Source organism: Heptranchias perlo, chromosome 35 (genome assembly GCF_035084215.1).
Source record: "Heptranchias perlo isolate sHepPer1 chromosome 35, sHepPer1.hap1, whole genome shotgun sequence".
In the NCBI taxonomy this organism is placed as follows: domain Eukaryota; kingdom Metazoa; phylum Chordata; class Chondrichthyes; order Hexanchiformes; family Hexanchidae; genus Heptranchias; species Heptranchias perlo.
In genome coordinates, this window is record NC_090359.1 from 21,277,626 (window position 1) to 21,301,159 (window position 23,534).

At 47.0% G+C, this 23,534-nt stretch overlaps 1 protein-coding gene across 1 annotated transcript in view; it reads right to left on the minus strand.

Moving 5' to 3' along the window:
• The window catches only part of LOC137302167 (phospholipid scramblase 2-like), a 71,388-nt gene that overhangs the window by 37,948 nt on the left and 9,906 nt on the right, over nucleotides 1–23,534 (minus strand). Inside the window, exons 2-3 of the mRNA XM_067971832.1 lie at nucleotides 15,623–15,702; nucleotides 3,062–3,384 (exon numbers count right to left, since the gene is read on the minus strand). Of these exons, the coding sequence (XP_067827933.1) occupies nucleotides 3,062–3,384; nucleotides 15,623–15,635 (336 nt within the window). The 5' untranslated portion in view covers nucleotides 15,636–15,702. The remainder of the gene's footprint in view (nucleotides 1–3,061; nucleotides 3,385–15,622; nucleotides 15,703–23,534) is intronic.

Sequence of the window (23,534 nt, forward strand, 5' to 3'; positions counted from 1 at the left end):
CTAAACTCCAGAGAAAATAGGCCCATTCTACTCAATCGCTCCTCATAGGACAACCCTCTCATCCCAGGAATCAATCTAGTGAACCTTCGTTGCACCGCCTCTAAGGCGAGTATATCCTTCCTTAGATAAGGAGACCAAAACTGTACACAGTACTCCAGGTGAGGTCTCACCAAAGCCCTATATAATTGCAGCAAGACTTCCTTACTCTTGTTCTCCAACCCCCTTACAATAAAGGCCAACATACCATTTGCCTTCCTGATTGCTTGTTGTACCTGCATGTTAACTCTCTGTGATTCCAAATCCCTCTGAACACCAACATTTCTTAGTGTCTCGCCTTTTAAAAAATGTTCTGCTTTTCTATTCTTCCTACCATAATGGTGTTGGCCAGAGGCTGCAGAAAAGGTTAATTCGGATTGCTAACAAAGACACTGACCTTTTGAACTGAGGTGACCTGGAGTTCAGTCACTGGTCTGAACTGGCCGGAACCGGTTTGAATTCGTTCCGCTTCTTACAGGGACAAAGGAACTCTGATGAGACACCAGGCCTTATTTGGAAAAGGGGTATTGAGGTGATGCTACCTAGGCCCTTGGAACAGAGCCAATCAGGGGATGACATCGATCACTCCAGCAACTTTGAGCCAACCGGAGAAGACAGCATCATTCGAAAAGACGGACTTGGGAATAAAACTGAAGAATTGCTGGCTTGGTCCCAGTGTGTTTTTGAGGGAGACTCCGGAGACTAACCATTGTGGAAGTGGGAACCCTACGTCAGGGACGTGGAGACTACGTCAGGGACGTGGAGACGACGTCGGGAGTGAGAGAGAGAATTGCCTGGCCAGCAGTATCTCTCCTTTCCGGGTAATATAATATCCTTTCTATTCTGTGACCACTCTGGGGGGGTGTTTGTCAGAAAAACCTAGTGGGTGTGCTTTTAAATCCTAATACTCAGGGAGTGTTAGTCAGCTAGTGGGTGTGCGTTTAAATCCTAATACTCAGGGAGTGTTAGTCAGCTAGTGGGTGTGCGTTTAAATCCTAGTTTGAGTATAAAACTGTATAACCTGCTGTAAACTGCATGCCTATATCTAACTAGACGTATAAGCGGTATGTACATGATCTAATAACGTTAATAAAGCGAATTGAGAATTAAGAGAGAATTGACTCTTCCTCTGTGTACTAAGCCAAAACCGTTAACCAGTGACTTCCGGTCAACAATGGATAATTTCACATTTCCCCACATTATACTCCATTTGCCACCTTCTCGCCCACTCACTTAATAATGTAATTAATACAAAGGAAGACAGCGTCAAAATGCAAGGGGACATTAATAAACGTGCAGAATGGGCGTGTAATTGGCAAATGAATTTCAATATAGATAAGTGTGAGGTGGTACATTTTGGTAGGAAGAATAAGGAGGCCACAAACTCCTTGGATAATAAGAGTCTAAATGGGGTAGAGGGGCAAGGGGATCGAGGGGTATACGATGCAGGTTAATAAGGCCATAAAAAAAGTAAACCAAGCACTGGGGTTCATTTCTAGAGAGATGGAAGTGAAAAACAGAGAGGTTATGTTAAACTTGTATCAAACCTTGGATAGACCACACTTGGAGCACTGTGCACAGTTCTGGTCTCCGTATTATAAAATGGATATAGAGGTGTTAGAGAAGATGCAAATAAGATTCACAAGGATGATAAGAACATAAGAACAAAGGAGCAGGAGTAGGCCATTCGGCCCCTCGAGCCTGCTCCACCATTCAATGAGATCATGGCTGATCTTCGACCTCAACTCCACTTTCCTGCCCTATCCCCACATCCCGTGACCAAAAATCTATCGATCTTACTCTTGAGTATATTCAGATACCAGAACCAAGAGGATATACTTATCAGGAAAGACTGAACAGGCTGGGCCTCTTTTCTCTAGAAAAGAGAAGGCTGAGGGGGTGACCTGATCGAGGTCTTTAAGATAATGAAAGGGTTCGATAGGGGAGACGTAGAGAAGATGTTTCCACTCGTGGGGGAGGTCATGAATATAAATTAGTCACTAATAAATCCAATAGGGAATTCAGGAGAAACTTCTTTACCCAGAGAGTGGTGAGAATGTGGAACTCGCTCCCACAAGGAGTAGTTGAGGTGAATAGCGTAGATGCATTTAAGGAGAAGCTGGATAAACACATGAGGGAGAAAGGAATAGAAGGATATGCTGATAGGGTGAGATGAAGCAGGGTGGGAGGAGGCCCGAGTGGAGCATAAACACTGGCATGGACCTGTTGGGCCGAATGGCCTGTTTTTTTGTGCTGTAGACTCGATGTAACTATGTGACAGTTGAGCTCATGGTCGGGGATGCCCGAGACAGCGTGACACCCACCTCGTGACACCCACCTCGTGACACCCACCTCGTGACACCCACCTCGTGACACCCGCCTCGCGACACCTGTGGGATGGGAACGGTCCCGTCCGTTCCAGATAGCCGGGCAGCCAGCCCTCATAGCCGTTCGCTGCCCGATACAAATCCTTGCATTCCCTCAAATTTAGAAGATTGGGGGGGGGGAGGTGGGGTGATTTGATTGAGGTGTTTAAAACACTAAAAGGATTCAGTAGGGTGGATACGGAGAGACTATTCCCTCTGGTGGAGGTTGGGGGAAGTCCAGAACAAGGGGGCATAGCCTTAAATCTAGACCTAGCCCAGCTTCTCCAGTCTCTCCACATAACTGAAGTCCCTCATCCCTGGTACCATTCTGGTAAATCTCCTCCGCACCCTCTCCAAGGCCTTGACGTCCTTCCTAAAGTGCGGTGCCCAGAATTGGACACAATCCTCCAGCTGAGGCCTAACCAGTGATTCATAAACCATCGCTTCCTTGCTTTTGTAATCGATGCCTCTGTTTACAAAGCCCCAAGCATCCTGTATTTTTAACAGCTTTATCTCCTTGTCCTGCCACCTTCAAAGATTAGTGTGCATACACCCCCAGGTCTCTCTGTTCCTGCGCCCCCTTCAAAAATGGTCCCATTTAGTCTATTGGCCTCTTCCTCTTCACACTTGGCTGTGTGTCGGTCCCCATCGAGCCTCACCTGAGCCAGATATTCCAATCCAGGGGTCACGCTGGTGACTCCCATCAAAGGGGCATTCATGATGCCAGGGTCCTCTTCGTGGTGCCCGGGATGGGCGGCTGATGGCGGGGCGGGCATTACTGAGCCGCTGTACTGGACTCCCGGAGGGCTGCCGGGCTGGGCCGGAGGGTAAGGGAGGAAACCGGGAGGCGGGGCGGACTGGCTGGCATCGTGGGCGGGGAAGCTGGGTTGCGGGTGACCTGCGTCAGGGGGATAGCCGTAATGAGGCACCGGGTATCCAGTTGGTTGGGTCACGGGGTACGCTGGCGGCACAGTCGGATAGCCTGAAACAAAAAAAAGAACAAAGAGAGGCATTGGGAGGCTGGCTTAAAAATATGGTTTATAACAAGCATAGAAAATCGAAGGGCATCTCTTAAAGAAACCCAAGAGCTCTTTGAAAGAGGCATTAAAATAGTGAAATACCGTAAGATTCACGAGACAGGTTGTCCTAAGCCAGTACAAACATACTAAGACCTGATAACAGCAAAAGGCTATGTAAACACTGAGATATCAAACAATCCATGGTAGTATTTGGAGAGTCAGCACGGCAGAATGGGTTTACGACCAGGAGATAAGACCAGTGGAGCTTACGTACGGAACAACGCAGCCGAATAGTATAAAGATAGGTCATGCTCCCTCCCAAAAGTTAGAGCTCTCAAGTCGGGGGACAGTCAGAAGTCCATGGCCACAGGCTGTCCGCTAAGGTCAGGTCTGATCACCCTGGATTCGCGGACAGATCAGGCTGTATTGATTGCTTGTCATTAATGTAATCTGTAGACAGTTGTATTATAACTGTTGAGGGAAATGTTGAAGACAGCTGTAGTGCAACTCTGTTGTTGCTATTTTATAACCACTCGGGCTAGAATAAAGCGGAAGTTATTGTTGATGGATTAACAACCCATAGTTGCAACGGGAGAAATCCGCTAACAGCCGGATAGCTCAGAGGGCTAGACAGTGACCTTTCACCTCTGGGGCCTGTGGGCCAAACACTGACCTTTCACCTCTAGGGCCTGTGGGTAGGCCCGAGTTTTAAAGGTTTGAGGGAGCCAGCGTTAAGAGAATTGACTGTATTCCGACAAGACGGGGAGGATGTGGTTCTGACCGAGTGAGGTAGCCACACCTCGGGAGAATAAACCATGGCGAGTGCCCCTGGGTGGTTTATGCCTGACAGGAGAGGTCAAGGTTAGGGGTCATACACGCCCTTGACAGAAATTGTGCAGGAGGACGAGGTGTTAAAATAGGAACTTGTGTAAACTGGTAAGGGAGAAGGAAATTGTATAAAGGAGAAACAAAAAGGAAAGATGGAGGGAGCTTCACCACACCCGGACTAGGGTGAGGACACGAACTGTGAACTTGAGACTTTGGGGGTGATTTTAACCCCCAAAAACGGGTGGGTTGGGGCCGGGCGGGAGTTGAAAACTGTTGTTTTTTGGGTCGAGACCCTTTATTTCCGGGTGTAACGTCAGTGCAGAAAAGTACAGGCTTCCCACCGGGAATGCAAAGTCCGGAAATTTTGCAGTCGCGACCCCAAAACACCAACTATTTTCAATTCCCACCCGTCCCCAACCCACCCGTCCTTGGGGTTTAAAATCACCCTCTTTGAGTCGATACGGAGAGGCATTAAATCACAAAGATCAGAAATTGCAATTTGGTTTAAGTGAACCTTTGATGGGATCAAGCAGGAGAACGGACGAGGGTCACAAGCTACAGAATGTGTCCTTTTGTTTTCAGTGGACTGTCTCTTTAAAAAAACCCGTCCTCTGCTTTCTTTTCGCTGTTGTGGGCTATAGCCCCTTTTTAATGGTTGTTGTGTGTTTTCCTCTTTTGCGTAAAGATATTGTTCGGGAGCAGTTATTTCTTCACAGTTTTTTTGCCTCAAGAAAGATTAAAACGCAAGACAGTGGGCCAGAAACGATAGACCCGAGGACCCCGCTCCACAACGGCGCCCTCTCCGACTGCCGGCAAATCGACCGTGCAAGCTCGCGAGTGCGCGCATGTTACAATCAATAAAATCAGGAAGCATTCCTAAGCTTGCCCTTCCGTTCAGCTGGAACGAAGATACTTACGTCACCAAAAAGGCATGCTGGAAAATACCAGCCCAAAGCTACTTTTAAAAACGACCGCGAAACAAGAAAAGATTTAAATTTTTAAAATGTAGACTCTTATTTTAATATTTTTTGATCATTGAGAAAGAAATTAAATTAATATTTTTTGCTTTCTGTAAGTTTGATGAAATCAAATCATTTGCTTGGCTTTTTGTAATAAGGTGTGTTAAATTTAGACATAACGCAGGCAAGTTCACTTTAAATGAACGAGTTTTACTTGCCTGCTTGTGGGCGGGGCTTCCGTCCCACAGGTACGGAAGGACGGTGCGTTGATTGCACAGCACTGAACCGAGAAAAAATTCAAAATGGAGCAAGCGGACGACGAGTTAAGTATTTTAGTTGTCTCTCACCGCAGGATGTGCAGGCAGCCTTGCAAGTTCCGGCTCTATTTAATTTACTGGCTTTTAGTAAGCACGTGCTATATTGATAATTTTATCAGTTTTGTCTTGTGTTTGATTTTGATATTGCTGATTAAAATTGGAGTCACTGAGGCTGACTGACCTATCAAATTGCGGAAACCAGACTTTTATTGTGGCCACAGTAAAATTCTGGGTTCTCATGAAAATGTTTGAGTCTCGAATTCCGGACTTGAGATTATCACAATGAAAATGAATGTATTTGAAGTTGTTTTGAGTATTGATGAGCGTGAGTTGATGTGTAAGGGGTTAATGTTGTTACCTAGTACAGGGAATCAATTTTAATTAAGTTTGGGATAATCAAGTTGTGATCGCTATTGCCAAAACTGACAGCTCCCCCTTTTATCTTGTGATTGGCTGCGATCAGAAAAAGTCACCTGAAGACAGAAAAGATTAAATAAAGGATATCTCGTATCTCCTTGATTGAAAAAGGCAGAAGTCCTAGAGCAGCTCGGAGAGTTGGGCCATACCCATAAAAAGCAGGTAGAAAATTGGAAAGCTGCAGTTGCGTTATGGCAAGGACGACAAATTATCAAATTTAAATTAGAAACCGGGGGAGACCTCAACAAAAAGTGGAGGGAACAAAAATTAGAGCCGGAGAGTCAATGAGCTCAGGCAGCTGCTTACAAGGCTGCGTCAGTCGACTACCTGAAAACCAACGGTACAAAATAGAGCCAGGAAATTAGTAGCAAGCAATGCCGAACTACAACGACAGGAAGGTTAGGATAAAACGTGATTTTTAAAAAAGGTAGATGAGTTAAGTAGTGTCCTACGAGGTATCTTAAGTCAAAAACCAGGAGGACCAGCGTAGTGTAACAGGAGCGGGAGATCAAACCCAGCGTCGAAGGAAAATACAGGAGCTGGAGGAAAGGTTGAAATCTCCAAGATAGACGCTCTGAGACAGGAGATGGAATTCTGGAAGAATTGATTAAATCACTCCGATTCCACCCGTCCCCAGCATTTCCCTCCCCCCACCCCCCACCACAGTGTGGAGGCATAAACAGCTCAGCGCCACCCCATGAAAGAGGGCGAGGGGGATCTGGAGGAGGAGGAGGAGGAGATACAAGGAAGATGGAAGTCACAGAATGAGTGTGGTAGAACAGACCAAGTAGCGCAGATTGACCAGTCAGTGCCAGTATTAATTTGTTTTCACACTCGGGAGCAACTGGGATTTCACAATCCCCCCCCCCGCCCGCTATCAGTGCACTGCCTGTGAGAAACACCTTTTAACTATCTACTGGGCCACTAACAAATTTACCTATATCACCGGATTAGACAAAGGCGCACATATGGCCGCCCACACCCACTCCGAGTTGTTACTGTCGGGTGCGTTAAAAGATTTAACTCAAGGGTTCACTCAGCGGATGGAAAGCCATTACCCCCCCGCCCCCCCGAAATCGAACCCATTTGGTAGCTATTGTAAAAGTAAAGGCACATTCGATAGATAAATTGTCAGAGCCGAGTGGTTGTCCGCACAGAACTCAGAAAAGTCTGACGACTGTTTGAACAAGTATTATCTTAAGTAAACGTTGGAGCTGCTTTAACGACAATCAGAATTGGATCTGCAACGTTTCCAGATAAAAAGGCTTTGAAAACGTTTTGCCGAAAGTAAGTTCGTTTGGGCGAAGTTAAACTTAATCTTCTGTCTCCATGACAACCATCTTGAATATTTTTAAGGCTGAGTTCGATGGATTCCTGATTAACAAGGGAGTCAAAGGTCATAGTAGGGTTGAGGTCACAATCAGGTCAGCCATGATCTTATCAAAATGGCAGAGCAGGCTCGAGGGGCCGAATGGCTCTTAATTCGTATGTAATCTGGAAATGTTGGACTAAAACTAAAAACTAAGATGGACGGACTGAAATGCTAGCCCCCGACACGAGAAAGGTTTTTTTTTTAAATTACGTAAAAGCAACAGTGAGGCACACGGAGGACACTGTGTATGTTTGATGATTTTGTTTTGTTTCTGCTTCCAAGGTCACTGACATCCGTTTTTAATTCACCAAGCAACGACCTTTGCGTTTGATTTAAAATAATTGGCATAATTGAATTGGATATTTCCCCATGGTGACAGAATGAAACCAAGGATTGACAAATTAACCCCTTGGGCCCTCCAGATGAGGCATCATGGATTTTCTTTTTAAACAGGGGCGCTAAATTGGGCCGCGTAACGCCCGTCGTTTCGGCGCTACGCGGCCTCTCGAGGTGCCAAGATGGCGGCTTGGCTGCGCACGCACGTTTCCAGCGTGACGTGCGCCGGGCGCCATCTTGGTATAGGAGTTAGCACGGGGGCAAATACCGAACGCCAGAAGCATGTAAAGTGAGGAGAAAATGGCTTCAATCAGTGTACAACGCTGATTTAAAGTGATAGGCACCATTTTGGGACTTAACGCTCAACTCAACGCACAGTCTTAACCCCCGACCATCTGAACGTGTCTTAGAGTGCCTGGAGGACCCCCCCACCGGCGCTATTTAAAGGGACCATGCAGGATTTACAGGTTAGTGGCTGGATTATTGCTTCTGGCTGCCCAGACATTTGTAACTGTTTTTGGAGGTCTCCTATACTTGAATACTAGGACGCAGGGACATAGCCTAACATTTAGAGCCAGGACGTGCAGGAGTGAAGTTCGGAAATGCTTCTACGCGCAAAGGGTGGGGGAAGATTGGAACGCTCTTCTGCAAACGGCAGTTGATGCTAGCTCAACTGTAATTCTAAATCTGAGACTGATAGATTTCTGTGAACCAAGGGTATTAAGGGATATGGGGCTAAGGCGGGTACATGGAGTTAGGTCACAGGTCCACCATGATCTCACTGAATGGCGGAACAGGCTCGAGGGGCTAAATGCCACTGCCACTTGCTGCCTCCTGTTATGCGCCACCTTCTCCTGCAAGAAAGCGGGATGTGTGTCTGGGTGATGTGCCTGTCATGGTTGAATAGCTGCCAGTGTGTGTGGCCTGTGAGTTGTGGGTGGGCGGATTACAACAGTGGTAATGTGTAAGGGTGAGAGGAAGCATCTGATTGGAAGAATTGAGTACTGATGGAAAGAGTTTGTTGGTATGTGGGTGATGGGGGGTGTGGTGGGTGGAGCAATGGATGGGGCTAGTGGTGTAGTTGGTAGGAGACGCCACTTGACAGTTGACCTCACTCACCTTGACCACTCATGTCAAAGCATTGAACTTCTTCCTGTACTGTATCCATGTTCATGATGCTGTGCGCCTGGAATTGACTTCATCCCCTACTGCCTCCCACTGCCTTTTGGGCATATGTCTGGAGGGCCTCTTGCTCCCTCCCCCCCACTGCGGATATAGGATGTCCCTCCTTCTGTCCACCTCTTGCACCAAGGCCTCTGGTGCATCATCAAAGACCTGGTACAAACTCAGATCGGCAGATTGGTGAGGTCTGGCTTGCAGATTGGAGGATGTGGGATTTAGTAGTGCTCAACCTTAATTCAGAGTTTAAACCTTGAGCGTGCATCTGTGTTTTACGTGTGCGATGTCTGATCTCTGTTCAGACAGCAGATTGTTATTTTTAGCAAATAACAGCCTACCTTTAAGAGATTTGAAGAGACATCCTCCCTTTAAGAGATTGGGGCTCCCCCTGCTGGTGGAAAGTGCGAATTGTATTGAATTGACGCGCAAGGCCTGGATTTCAACGCAGCTTGATGGTGAGTCCTCGGGCCGGACGAAGTTCTCATCCAGCCTGCGCAGGGGCCACTGGGCACTACCCGCGCCCAATAATAGGCCCTATCGAATTTATTTTCTCCCCCCCTCCATGAGTTTTCAGGACCGCCTGAGTATTGATGATGCAGGGTTACCAACATTATGGGTAAATTAATCACCTGGGCATTGATTTACTAAAAGATGGCAATCTGGTATAAATGTACAATCTGGTGAAAGTCAGGAAAGTGGAGTTGGGAATAATAAATTGATAGCTTTCTCTTGGACATATATCTGTGTTCATGCCTATACTGAACAATGAGAAAACTGCATTTGATAGACATCGGGACCAGGCAAAAGATAAGCAAAGACCTCCAAACACCCCCCGATCTTTTGATAAGTTAACCTGAAAGTCCAACGATGGCTACAGTGGACATGAAAGAGGCAAACATATATATGTTGCCATCAATTGGAAACAGAGACCAGGATGAAGAACATGATTTTTTTATATTTGTTCATGGGATGTGGGCGTCGCTGGCGAGGCCGGCATTTATTGCCCATCCCTAATCGCCCTTGAGAAGGTGGTGGTGAGCCACCTTCTTGAACCGCTGCAGTCCGTGTGGTGACGGTTCTCCCACAGTGCTGTTAGGAAGGGAGTTCCAGGATTTTGACCCAGCGACGATGAAGGAACGGCCGATATATTTCCAAGTCGGGATGCTGTGTGACTTGGAGGGGAACGTGCAGGTGGTGTTGTTCCCATGTGCCTGCTGCTCTTGTCCTTCTAGGTGGTAGAGGTCGCGGGTTTGGGAGGTGCTGTCGAAGAAGCCTTGGCGAGTTGCTGCAGTGCATCCTGTGGATGGTACACACTGCAGCCACTGTGCGCCGGTGGTGAAGGGAGTGAATGTTTAGGGTGGTGGATGGGGTGCCAATCAAGCGGGCTGCTTTGTCCTGGATGGTGTCGAGCTTCTTGAGTGTTGTTGGAGCTGCACTCATCCAGGCAAGTGGAGAGTATTCCATCACACTCCTGACTTGTGCCTTGTAGATGGTGGAAAGGCTTTGGGGAGTCAGGAGGTGAGTCACTCACCGCAGAATACCCAGCCTCTGACCTGCTGTTGTAGCCACAGTATTTATATGGCTGGTCCAGTTAAGTTTCTGGTCAATGGTGACCCCCAGGATGTTGATGATGGGGGATTCGGCGATGGTAATGCCGTTGAATGTCAAAGGGAGGTGGTTAGACTCTCTCTTGTTGGAGATGGTCATTGCCTGGCACTTGTCTGGCGCGAATGTTACTTGCCACCTATCAGCCCAAGCCTGGATGTTGTCCGGGTCGTGCTGCATGCGGGCACGGACTGCTTCATTATCTGAGGGGTTGCGGATTACAGAGGCCTACGGCCTAGTGAGCTATTGGAACCACTCTGTAAACAGAGCAGTTGGTCTTACAGGATTGAATCTTACTGGACGTATGACATGGGCCATGGAAAACACACTCGCCAATACCCATGAGGCTCTGCCCAACAGAAAGTTAATATCCTGTGACACATTGGGCGTGAGGTGACCGGTATGCGGAAATACTTGAGGACGATGCACTGGAGAACGGGTCTCAGACTTGCTCGGTGACTTGACAACAGCACAACATGAAATGGTGAATGCGGTTCAAGAGAAAACCTTTTAAACAAGGCACTGACACACGCTCCATGGAGATACCGACTAATTCACATATGAGGAGAGATTGGGTCGACTCGGCCTGTATTCACTCGAGTTTAGAAGAAAGAGAGGGGGATCTCATTGAAACATATCAAATTCAGACAGAGCTAGACAGACTGGATGCAGGGAGGCTGTTTCCCTTGGCTGGGCGGGGTCCAGAACGAGGGGTCACAGTCTCAGGATATGGGGTAGGACATTTAGGACTGAGATGAGGAGAAATTTCTTCACTCAGAGGGTGGTGAACCTGTGGAATTCTCTACCACAGAAGGCTGTGGAGTCCAACTCACTGAATATATTTAAGAAGGAGCTGGATAGACTTCTAGACACAAAAGGCATCAAGGGGTATGGGGAGAGAGCGGGAATACGGTATTGAGATAGAGGATCAGCCATGATCATATTGAATGGCGGAGCAGGATCGAAGGGCCGAATGGCCTGCTCCTGCTCCTATTTTCCATGTTTCTATGTTTCACAAAACAACGAGGAAACACTGGCAATGATCAGAGGGATTGAAATTAAAGAGAGACATAGTAAGTTGGATTTCTAAAATTCAGGGTGAGGTTTCTTTCAGTCCACAATGGAATTGAGCGAGGGAGAAATAACAGCAAAGATGTCCACAAGATGGATCTTCATAAAAGGAGAGTTGGAGAATCTTTTAGGTCCATGATTTCTTGATGTTATGATACCCTGTTGGTTTCTGTATTAACCGAATGAAACGAAGAAGCAATATGTAAATGTTTATGTGTCCCAACGTCAACTCAAGATGATCTCAAGCAAGACCAAAGAGATAGTTGAGGGATAAAGTCAAAGTTGAGCCTGGGTGGAACTAGGAGCCAAGCACGGTCAATATCCCATCTCCCATTGCTCGCATAAAGCTCCCAAACATTTAGCAAGAGGGCGGTGTTAATAGGAGGTGGGGGCAAAGTCGTGTTTCAGTTCGTCAGAGAGAGAGCACACTGACGCTTCAGAACGATAAACACCCAAAGGTCAAGGGACAGCCAGTTTCTAGATGCTATAATGGAACCAGAGTGGTTCCACTGAGGTTCAAGAGGAAGGAATGTAAGAATGTCATTTGAAACAAGTAGAGAAAACAGGAGGGCAAAAAGTCCTCATCTCTCAGCAAAATAACTTACAGAAACCCAAAGAGGTCCTTGAAAGAGTGTTGAGGCACTGGAATAGTGAACAACTGTAAGATTCACGAGACAGGATGTCCTAAGCTAGTACAAACCTGATAACAGTAAAAGGCTACGTAAACTCTGAGACATTAAACAATCCATGGTGGTATTTGGAGAGTCAGCACAGTAGAATGGGTTTACGACCAGGAGATAAGACCAGTGGAGCTTAGGTACAGAACAACGCAGCCGAATAGTATAAAGATAGGGCGTGCTCCCTCCCAAAAGTTAGAGCTCTCAAGAGGGGACAGTCAGAAGTCCATGGCCACAGGCAGTCCGCTAAGGTCAGGTCTGATCACCCTGGATACACGGACAGATCAGACTGTATTGATTTCTTATCATTAATGTTGCATTAGAAACGATAATAACTGTTGAGGGTAATGTTGAAGACAGCTGCAGTACAACTCTGTTGTAAGTCAATCTATTAAACTTGCTATTTAAAAACCACTCGGACTGGAATCAAGCGGAAGTTATTGTTGATGGATTAACAACCCATAGTTGCGACAGTAACGGGAGAAATCCACTAACAGCTGGGTAACGCAGAGGGCTCGACACTGACCTTTCACCTCTGGAGCCTGTGGGCCAAACACTGACCTTTCACCTCTATGGCCTATGAGCTACACATTCTGTATCTAACCCGTGCTGTACCTGCCCTGGGAGTGTTTGATGGGGCAGTGTAGAGGGAGCTTTACTCTGTATCTAACCCGTGCTGTACCTGCCCTGGGAGTGTTTGATGGGACAGTGTAGAGGGAGCTTTACTCTGTATCTAACCCGTGCTGTACCTGCCCTGGGAGTGTTTGATGGGACAGTGTAGAGGGAGCTTTACTCTGTATCTAACCTGTGCTGTACCTGCCCTGGGAGTGTTTGATGGGACAGTGTAGAGGGAGCTTTACTCTGTATCTAACCCGTGCTGTACCTGCCCTGGGAGTGTTTGATGGGACAGTGTAGAGGGAGCTTTACTCTGTATCTAACCCTGTACCTGCCCTGGGAGTGTTTGATGGGACAGTGTAGAGGGAGCTTTACTCTGTATCTAACCCTGTACCTGTCCTGGGAGTGTTTGATGGGACAGTGTAGAATCATAGAATCATAGAATCATAGAAGTTACAACATGGAAACAGGCCCTTCGGCCCAACATGTCCATGTCGCCCAGTTTATACCACTAAGCTAGTCCCAATTGCCTGCACTTGGCCCATATCCCTCTATACCCATCTTACCCATGTAACTGTCCAAATGCTTTTTAAAAGACAAAATTGTACCCGCCTCTACTACTGCCTCTGGCAGATCGTTCCAGACACTCACCACCCTTTGAGTGAAAAAATTGCCCCTCTGGACCCTTTTGTATCTCTCCCCTCTCACCTTAAATCTATGCCCCCTCGTTATAGACTCCCCTACCTTTGGGAAAAGATTTTGACTATCTACCTTATCTATGCCCCTCATTATTTTATAGACTTCTATAAGATCACCCCTAAACCTCCTACTCTCCAGGGAAAAAAGTCTCAGTCTATCCAACCTCTCCCCATAAGTCAAACCATCAAGTCCCGGTAGCATCCTAGTAAATCTTTTCTGCACTCTTTCTAGTTTAATAATATCCTTTCTATAACAGGGTGACCAGAACTGTACACAGTATTCCAAGTGTGGCCTTACTAATGTCTTGCCCAACTTCAACAAGACATCCCAACTCCTGTATTCAATGTTCTGACCAATGAAACCAAGCATGCCGAATGCCTTCTTCACCACCCTATCCACCTGTGGTAGATAAAATCGGGCCAGGGCCTACTCCATTAATGGTAGGGCGTTGGGGAGAGTTATAGAACAAAGAGATCTAGGAGTACAGGTTCATAGCTCCTTGAAAGTGGAGTCACAGGTGGATAGGGTGATGAAGAAGGCATTCAGCATGCTTGGTTTCATTGGTCAGAACATTGAATACAGGAGTTGGGATGTCTTGTTGAAGTTGGACAAGACATTAGTAAGGCCACACTTGGAATACTGTGTACAGTTCTGGTCACCCTATTATAGAAAGGATATTATTAAACTAGAAAGAGTGCAGAAAAGATTTACTAGGATGCTACCGGGACTTGATGGTTTGACTTACAGGGAGAGGTTGGATAGACTGAGACTTTTTTCCCTGGAGAGTAGGAGGTTTAAGGGTGATCTTATAGAAGTCTATAAAATAATGAGGGGCATAGATAAGGTAGATAGTCAAAATCTTTTCCCAAAGGTAGGGGAGTCTATAACGAGGGGGCATAGATTTAAGGTGAGAGGGGAGAGATACAATAGGGTCCGAGGGGCAATTTTTTCACTCAAAGGGTGGTGAGTGTCTGGAACGAGCTGCCAGAGGCAGTAGTAGAGGCGGGTACAATTTTGTCTTTTAAAAAGCATTTGGACAGTTACATGGGTAAGATGGGTATAGAGGGATATGGGCCAAGTGCAGGAAACTGGGACTAGCGTAGTGGTATAAACTGGGCGATATGGACATGTTGGGCCGAAGGGCCTGTTTCCATGTTGTAAACTTCTATGATTCTATGTATCTAACCCGTGCTGTACCTGCCCTGGGAGTGTTTGATGGGACAGTGTAGAGGGAGCTTTACTCTGTATCTAACCCGTGCTGTACCTGCCCTGGGAGTGTTTGATGGGACAGTGTAGAGGGAGCTTTACTCTGTATCTAACCCGTGCTGTACCTGCCCTGGGAGTGTTTGATGGGACAGTGTGGAGGGAGCTTTACTCTGTATCTAACCCGTGCTGTACCTGCCCTGGGAGTGTTTGATGGGACAGTGTAGAGGGAGCTTTACTCTGTATCTAACCCCTGCTGTACCTGCCCTGGGAGTGTTTGATGGGACAGTGTAGAGGGAACTTTACTCTGTATGTAACCCGTGCTGTACCTGCCCTGGGAGTGTTTGATGGGACAGTGTAGAGGGAGCTTTACTCTGTATCTAACCCCTGCTGTACCTGCCCTGGGAGTGTTTGATGGGACAGTGTAGAGGGAGCTTTACTCTGTATCTAACCCCTGCTGTACCTGCCCTGGGAGTGTTTGATGGGACAGTGTAGAGGGAGCTTTACTCTGTATCTAACCCCTGCTGTACCTGCCCTGGGGGTGTTTGATGGGACAGTGTAGAGGGAGCTTTACTCTGTATCTAACCCGTGCTGTACCTGCCCTGGGAGTGTTTGATGGGACAGTGTAGAGGGAGCTTTACTCTGTATCTAACCCGTGCTGTACCTGCCCTGGGAGAGTTTGATGGGACGGTGTAGAGGGAGTGACACTAGATGCCTGAAATGGGATGTGTTCCGTTGGTCAGCACTAAGGTCCCTCACCTGGACAAGCGCAGGAATTGCGTCAACCGAGAAGTGGCTGCACTCACGATAGTGCAGCTCGCGCAGAGTGTCGATCACTCTGCGATCGATTGAGATGATCATGAGGACAGACCCTGCCTGAAGCAACTAATCTTTCCACCTTTTCCAAACATCAAACAGTGTACCTGGGGCAGACATTGAAAACCGTTTGGTCTGCTTTCAGTCACAAACACCATGCAAAGGGGTCGAGCGAGCTGGACAGGCCCTGTAAGAGAGGAGTGGTTGATTAATTCATGTCTGCAACACCCACAACAAACACACTTCGAAAGCTTTCCCATTCATGACATACAGAATAAAATCCTTATGTTTACCCATGGCACTGAATCCCCCCAAAGGGCCTCACACAAAGAAATAATCTGGGAATGTGAGTTTGAAGGGAAATCTTCCTTACTTGCTGAAATGTCAGGCTGTGAATTAACTACCCAGCTCAGATTGTAGTGGCATCGGAACCTGTACCCCGTCAAACTACCAACATAGGACCTCCCAAAAACTATACCAACATAGGACCCCCAACAAACTGTACCAACATAGGACCCCCAACAAACTGTACCAACATAGGACCCCCATCAAACTGTACCAACATAGGACCCCCAACAAACTGTACCAACATAGGACCCCCATCAAACTGTACCAACATAGGACCCCCATCAAACTGTACCAACATGGGACCCCCATCAAACTGTACCAACATAGGACCCCCATCAAACTGTACCAACATAGGACCCCCATCAAACTGTACCAACATAGGACCCCCATCAAACTGTACCAACATAGGACCCCCAACAAACTGTACCAACATAGGACCTCCATCAAACTGTACCAAGATAGGACCTCCATCAAACTGTACCAACATAGGACCCCCATCAAACTGTACCAACATAGGACCTCCATCAAACTGTACCAACATAGGACCCCCATCAAACTGTACCAACATAGGACCTCCATCAAACTGTACCAACATAGGACCCCCATCAAACTGTACCAACATAGGACCTCCATCAAACTGTACCAAGATAGGACCTCCATCAAACTGTACCAACATAGGACATCCATCAAACTGTACCAAGATAGGACCTCCATCAAACTGTACCAACATAGGACCCCCATCAAACTGTACCAACATAGGACCTCCATCAAACTGTACCAACATAGGACCTCCATCAAACTGTACCAAGATAGGACCTCCATCAAACTGTACCAACATAGGACCTCCCAAAAACTATACCAACATAGGACCCCCAACAAACTGTACCAACATAGGACCCCCAACAAACTGTACCAACATAGGACCCCCATCAAACTGTACCAACATAGGACCCCCAACAAACTGTACCAACATAGGACCCCCATCAAACTGTACCAACATAGGACCCCCATCAAACTGTACCAACATGGGTCCCCCATCAAACTGTACCAACATAGGACCCCCATCAAACTGTACCAACATGGGACCCCCATCAAACTGTACCAACATAGGACCCCCATCAAACTGTACCAACATAGGACCCCCATCAAACTGTACCAACATAGGACCCCCATCAAACTGTACCAACATAGGACCCCCAACAAACTGTACCAACATAGGACCTCCATCAAACTGTACCAAGATAGGACGTCCATCAAACTGTACCAACATAGGACCCCCATCAAACTGTACCAACATAGGACCTCCATCAAACTGTACCAACATAGGACCCCCATCAAACTGTACCAACATAGGACCTCCATCAAACTGTACCAACATAGGACCCCCATCAAACTGTACCAACATAGGACCTCCATCAAACTGTACCAAGATAGGACCTCCATCAAACTGTACCAACATAGGACATCCATCAAACTGTACCAAGATAGGACCTCCATCAAACTGTACCAACATAGGACCCCCATCAAACTGTACCAACATAGGACCTCCATCAAACTGTACCAACATAGGACCTCCATCAAACTGTACCAAGATAGGACCTCCATCAAACTGTACCAACATAGGACCCCCATCAAACTGTACCAACATAGGACCTCCATCAAACTGTACCAACATAGGACCCCCATCAAACTGTACCAACATAGGACCCCCATCAAACTGTACCAACATAGGACCCCCATCAAACTGTACCAACATAGGACCCCCATCAAACTGTACCAACATAGGACCTCCATCAAACTGTACCAACATAGGACCCCCATCAAACTGTACCAACATAGGACCCCCATCAAACTGTACCAACATAGGACCCCCAACAAACTGTACCAACATAGGACCTCCATCAAACTGTACCAACATAGGACCTCCATCAAACTGTACCAACATAGGACCCCCATCAAACTGTACCAACATAGGACCTCCAACAAACTGTACCAACATAGGACCCCCATCAAACTGTACCAACATAGGACCCCCAACAAACTGTACCAACATAGGACCTCCATCAAACTGTACCAACATAGGACCTCCATCAAACTGTACCAACATAGGACCCCCATCAAACTGTACCAACATAGGACCCCCAACAAACTGTACCAACATAGGACCTCCATCAAACTGTACCAACATAGGACCTCCATCAAACTGTACCAACATAGGACCCGCAACAAACTGTACCAACATAGGACCCCCAACAAACTGTACCAACATAGGACCCCCAACAAACTGTACCAACATAGGACCTCCATCAAACTGTACCAACATAGGACCCCCAACATACTGTACCAACATAGGACTCCCATCAAACTGTACCAACATAGGACCCCCAACAAACTGTACCAACATAGGACCTCCATCAAACTGTACCAACATAGGACCCCCAACAAACTGTACCAACATAGGACCCCCATCAAACTGTACCAACACAGGACTCCCATCAAACTGTACCAACATAGGACCCCCATCAAACTGTACCAACATAGGACCTCCATCAAACTGTACCAACATAGGACCTCCATCAAACTGTACCAACATAGGACCCCCAACAAACTGTACCAACATAGGACCCCCAACAAACTGTACCAACACAGGACTCCCATCAAACTGTACCAACATAGGACCCCCATCAAACTGTACCAACATAGGACCCCCATCAAACTGTACCAACATAGGACCTCCATCAAACTGTACCAACATAGGACCCCCAACAAACTGTACCAACATAGGACCCCCATCAAACTATACCAACATAGGACCTCCATCAAACTGTACCAACATAGGACCCCCATCAAACTGTACCAACATAGGACCTCCATCAAACTGTACCAACATAGGACCCCCATCAAACTGTACCAACATAGGACCTCCATCAAACTGTACCAACATAGGACCCCCAACAAACTGTACCAACATAGGACCCCCAACAAACTGTACCAACATAGGACCCCCATCACACTGTACCAACATAGGACCCCCATCAAACTGTACCAACATAGGACCCCCATCAAACTGTACCAACATAGGACCTCCATCAAACTGTACCAACATAGGACCCCCATCAAACTGTACCAACATAGGACCCCCATCAAACTGTACCAACATGGGACCCCCATCAAACTGTACCAACACAGGACCCCCATCAAACTGTACCAACATAGGACCCCCAACAAACTGTACCAAAATAGGACCCCCAACAAACTGTACCAACATAGGACCTCCATCAAACTGTACCAACATAGGACCCCCAACAAACTGTACCAACATAGGACCCCCAACAAACTGTACCAACATAGGGCCTCCCAACAAACTGTACCAACATAGGACCCCCATCAAACTGTACCAACATAGGACCCCCAACAAACTGTACCAACATAGGACCTCCAACAAACTGTACCAACATAGGACCTCCATCAAACTGTACCAACATAGGACCCCCATCAAACTGTACCAACATAGGACCTCCATCAAACTGTACCAACATAGGACCCCCATCAAACTGTACCAATATAGGACCCCCATCAAACTGTACCAACATAGGACCCCCATCAAACTGTACCAACATAGGACCCCCATCAAACTGTACCAACATAGGACCCCCAACAAACTGTACCAACATAGGACCTCCAACAAACTGTACCAACATAGGACCTCCATCAAACTGTACCAACATAGGACCCCCATCAAACTGTACCAACATAGGACCTCCAACAAACTGTACCAACATAGGACCTCCATCAAACTGTACCAACATAGGACCTCCATCAAACTGTACCAACATAGGACCCCCATCAAACTGTACCAACATAGGACCCCCAACAAACTGTACCAACATAGGACCTCCGTCAAACTGTACCAACATAGGACCTCCATCAAACTGTACCAACATAGGACCCCCAACAAACTGTACCAACATAGGACCCCCAACAAACTGTACCAACATAGGACCCCCAACAAACTGTACCAACATAGGACCTCCATCAAACTGTACCAACATAGGACCCCCAACAAACTGTACCAACATAGGACTCCCATCAAACTGTACCAACATAGGACCCCCAACAAACTGTACCAACATAGGACCTCCATCAAACTGTACCAACATAGGACCCCCAACAAACTGTACCAACATAGGACCCCCATCAAACTGTACCAACACAGGACTCCCATCAAACTGTACCAACATAGGACCCCCATCAAACTGTACCAACATAGGACCTCCATCAAACTGTACCAACATAGGACCTCCATCAAACTGTACCAACATAGGACCCCCAACAAACTGTACCAACATAGGACCCCCAACAAACTGTACCAACACAGGACTCCCATCAAACTGTACCAACATAGGACCCCCATCAAACTGTACCAACATAGGACCCCCATCAAACTGTACCAACATAGGACCTCCATCAAACTGTACCAACATAGGACCCCCAACAAACTGTACCAACATAGGACCCCCATCAAACTATACCAACATAGGACCTCCATCAAACTGTACCAACATAGGACCCCCATCAAACTGTACCAACATAGGACCTCCATCAAACTGTACCAACATAGGACCCCCATCAAACTGTACCAACATAGGACCTCCATCAAACTGTACCAACATAGGACCCCCAACAAACTGTACCAACATAGGACCCCCAACAAACTGTACCAACATAGGACCCCCATCAAACTGTACCAACATAGGACCCCCATCAAACTGTACCAACATAGGACCCCCATCAAACTGTACCAACATAGGACCTCCATCAAACTGTACCAACATAGGACCCCCATCAAACTGTACCAACATAGGACCCCCATCAAACTGTACCAACATGGGACCCCCATCAAACTGTACCAACACAGGACCCCCATCAAACTGTACCAACATAGGACCCCCAACAAACTGTACCAACATAGGACCCCCAACAAACTGTACCAACATAGGACCTCCATCAAACTGTACCAACATAGGACCCCCAACAAACTGTACCAACATAGGACCCCCAACAAACTGTACCAACATAGGGCCTCCCAACAAACTGTACCAACATAGGACCCCCATCAAACTGTACCAACATAGGACCCCCAACAAACTGTACCAACATAGGACCTCCAACAAACTGTACCAACATAGGACCTCCATCAAACTGTACCAACATAGGACCCCCATCAAACTGTACCAACATAGGACCTCCATCAAACTGTACCAACATAGGACCCCCATCAAACTGTACCAATATAGGACCCCCATCAAACTGTACCAACATAGGACCCCCATCAAACTGTACCAACATAGGACCTCCATCAAACTGTACCAACATAGGACCCCCATCAAACTGTACCAACATATGACCCCCAACAAACTGTACCAACATAGGACCTCCATCAAACTGTACCAACATAGGACCCCCATCAAACTGTACCAACATAGGACCTCCATCAAACTGTACCAACATAGGACCCCCAACAAACTGTACCAACATAGGACCCCCATCAAACTATACCAACATAGGACCCCCATCAAACTGTACCAACATAGGACCCATATCAAACTGTACCAACATAGGACCCCCATCAAACTGTACCAACATAGGACCCCCATCAAACTATACCAACATAGGACCCCCATCAAACTATACCAACATAGGACCCCCAACAAACTGTACCAACATAGGACCTCCATCAAACTATACCAACATAGGACCTCCATCAAACTGTACCAACACAGGACCCCCATCAAACTATACCAACATAGGACCTCCATCAAACTGTACCAACATAGGACCCCCAACAAACTGTACCAACATAGGACCCCCAACAAACTGTACCAACACAGGACCCCCATCAAACTGTACCAACATAGGACCCCCAACAAACTGTACCAACACAGGACCCCCATCAAACTATACCAACATAGGACCTCCATCAAACTGTACCAACATAGGACCCCCAACAAACTGTACCAACATAGGACCCCCAACAAACTGTACCAACACAGGACCCCCATCAAACTATACCAACATAGGACCTCCATCAAACTGTACCAACATAGGACCCCCAACAAACTGTACCAACATAGGACCCCCATCAAACTATACCAACATAGGACCCCCATCAAACTATACCAACATGGGACCTCCATCAAACTGTACCAACATAGGACCTCCATCAAACTGTACCAACATAGGACCCCCATCAAACTATACCAACATGGGACCCCCATCAAACTGTACCAACATGGGACCCCCATCAAACTGTACCAACATAGGACCTCCATCAAACTGTACCAACATGGGACCCCCATCAAACTGTACCAACATGGGACCCCCATCAAACTGTACCAACACAGGACCCCCATCAAACTGTACCAACATAGGACCCCCAACAAACTGTACCAACATAGGACCCCCAACAAACTGTACCAACATAGGACCTCCATCAAACTGTACCAACATAGGACCCCCATCAAACTGTACCAACATAGGACCCCCAACAAACTGTAGCAACATAGGGCCTCCCAACAAACCGTACCAACATAGGACCCCCATCAAACTGTACCAACATAGGACCCCCAACAAACTGTACCAACATAGGACCTCCAACAAACTGTACCAACATAGGACCTCCATCAAACTGTACCAACATAGGACCCCCATCAAACTGTACCAACATAGGACCTCCATCAAACTGTACCAACATAGGACCCCCATCAAACTGTACCAACATAGGACCCCCATCAAACTGTACCAACATAGGACCCCCATCAAACTGTACCAACATAGGACCTCCATCAAACTGTACCAACATAGGACCCCCATCAAACTGTACCAACATATGACCCCCAACAAACTGTACCAACATAGGACCTCCATCAAACTGTACCAACATAGGACCCCCATCAAACTGTACCAACATAGGACCTCCATCAAACTGTACCAACATAGGACCCCCAACAAACTGTACCAACATAGGACCCCCATCAAACTATACCAACATAGGACCCCCATCAAACTGTACCAACATAGGACCCATATCAAACTGTACCAACATAGGACCCCCATCAAACTGTACCAACATAGGACCCCCATCAAACTATACCAACATAGGACCCCCATCAAACTATACCAACATAGGACCCCCATCAAACTATACCAACATAGGGCCCCCATCAAACTGTACCAACATATGACCCCCATCAAACTGTACCAACATAGGACCTCCATCAAACTGTACCAACATAGGACCTCCATCAAACTGTACCAACATAGGACCCCCAACAAACTGTACCAACATATGACCGCCATCAAACTGTACCAACATAGGACCTCCATCAAACTGTACCAACATATGACCCCCATCAAACTGTACCAACATTGGACCTCCATCAAACTGTACCAACATAGGACCCCCATCAAACTATACCAACATAGGACCCCCATCAAACTGTACCAACATAGGACCCCCAACAAACTGTACCAACATAGGACCCCCAACAAACTGTACCAACATAGGACCCCCATCAAACTATACCAACATAGGACCCCCATCAAACTGTACCAACATAGGACCTCCATCAAACTGTACCAACATAGGACCCCCAACAAACTGTACCAACA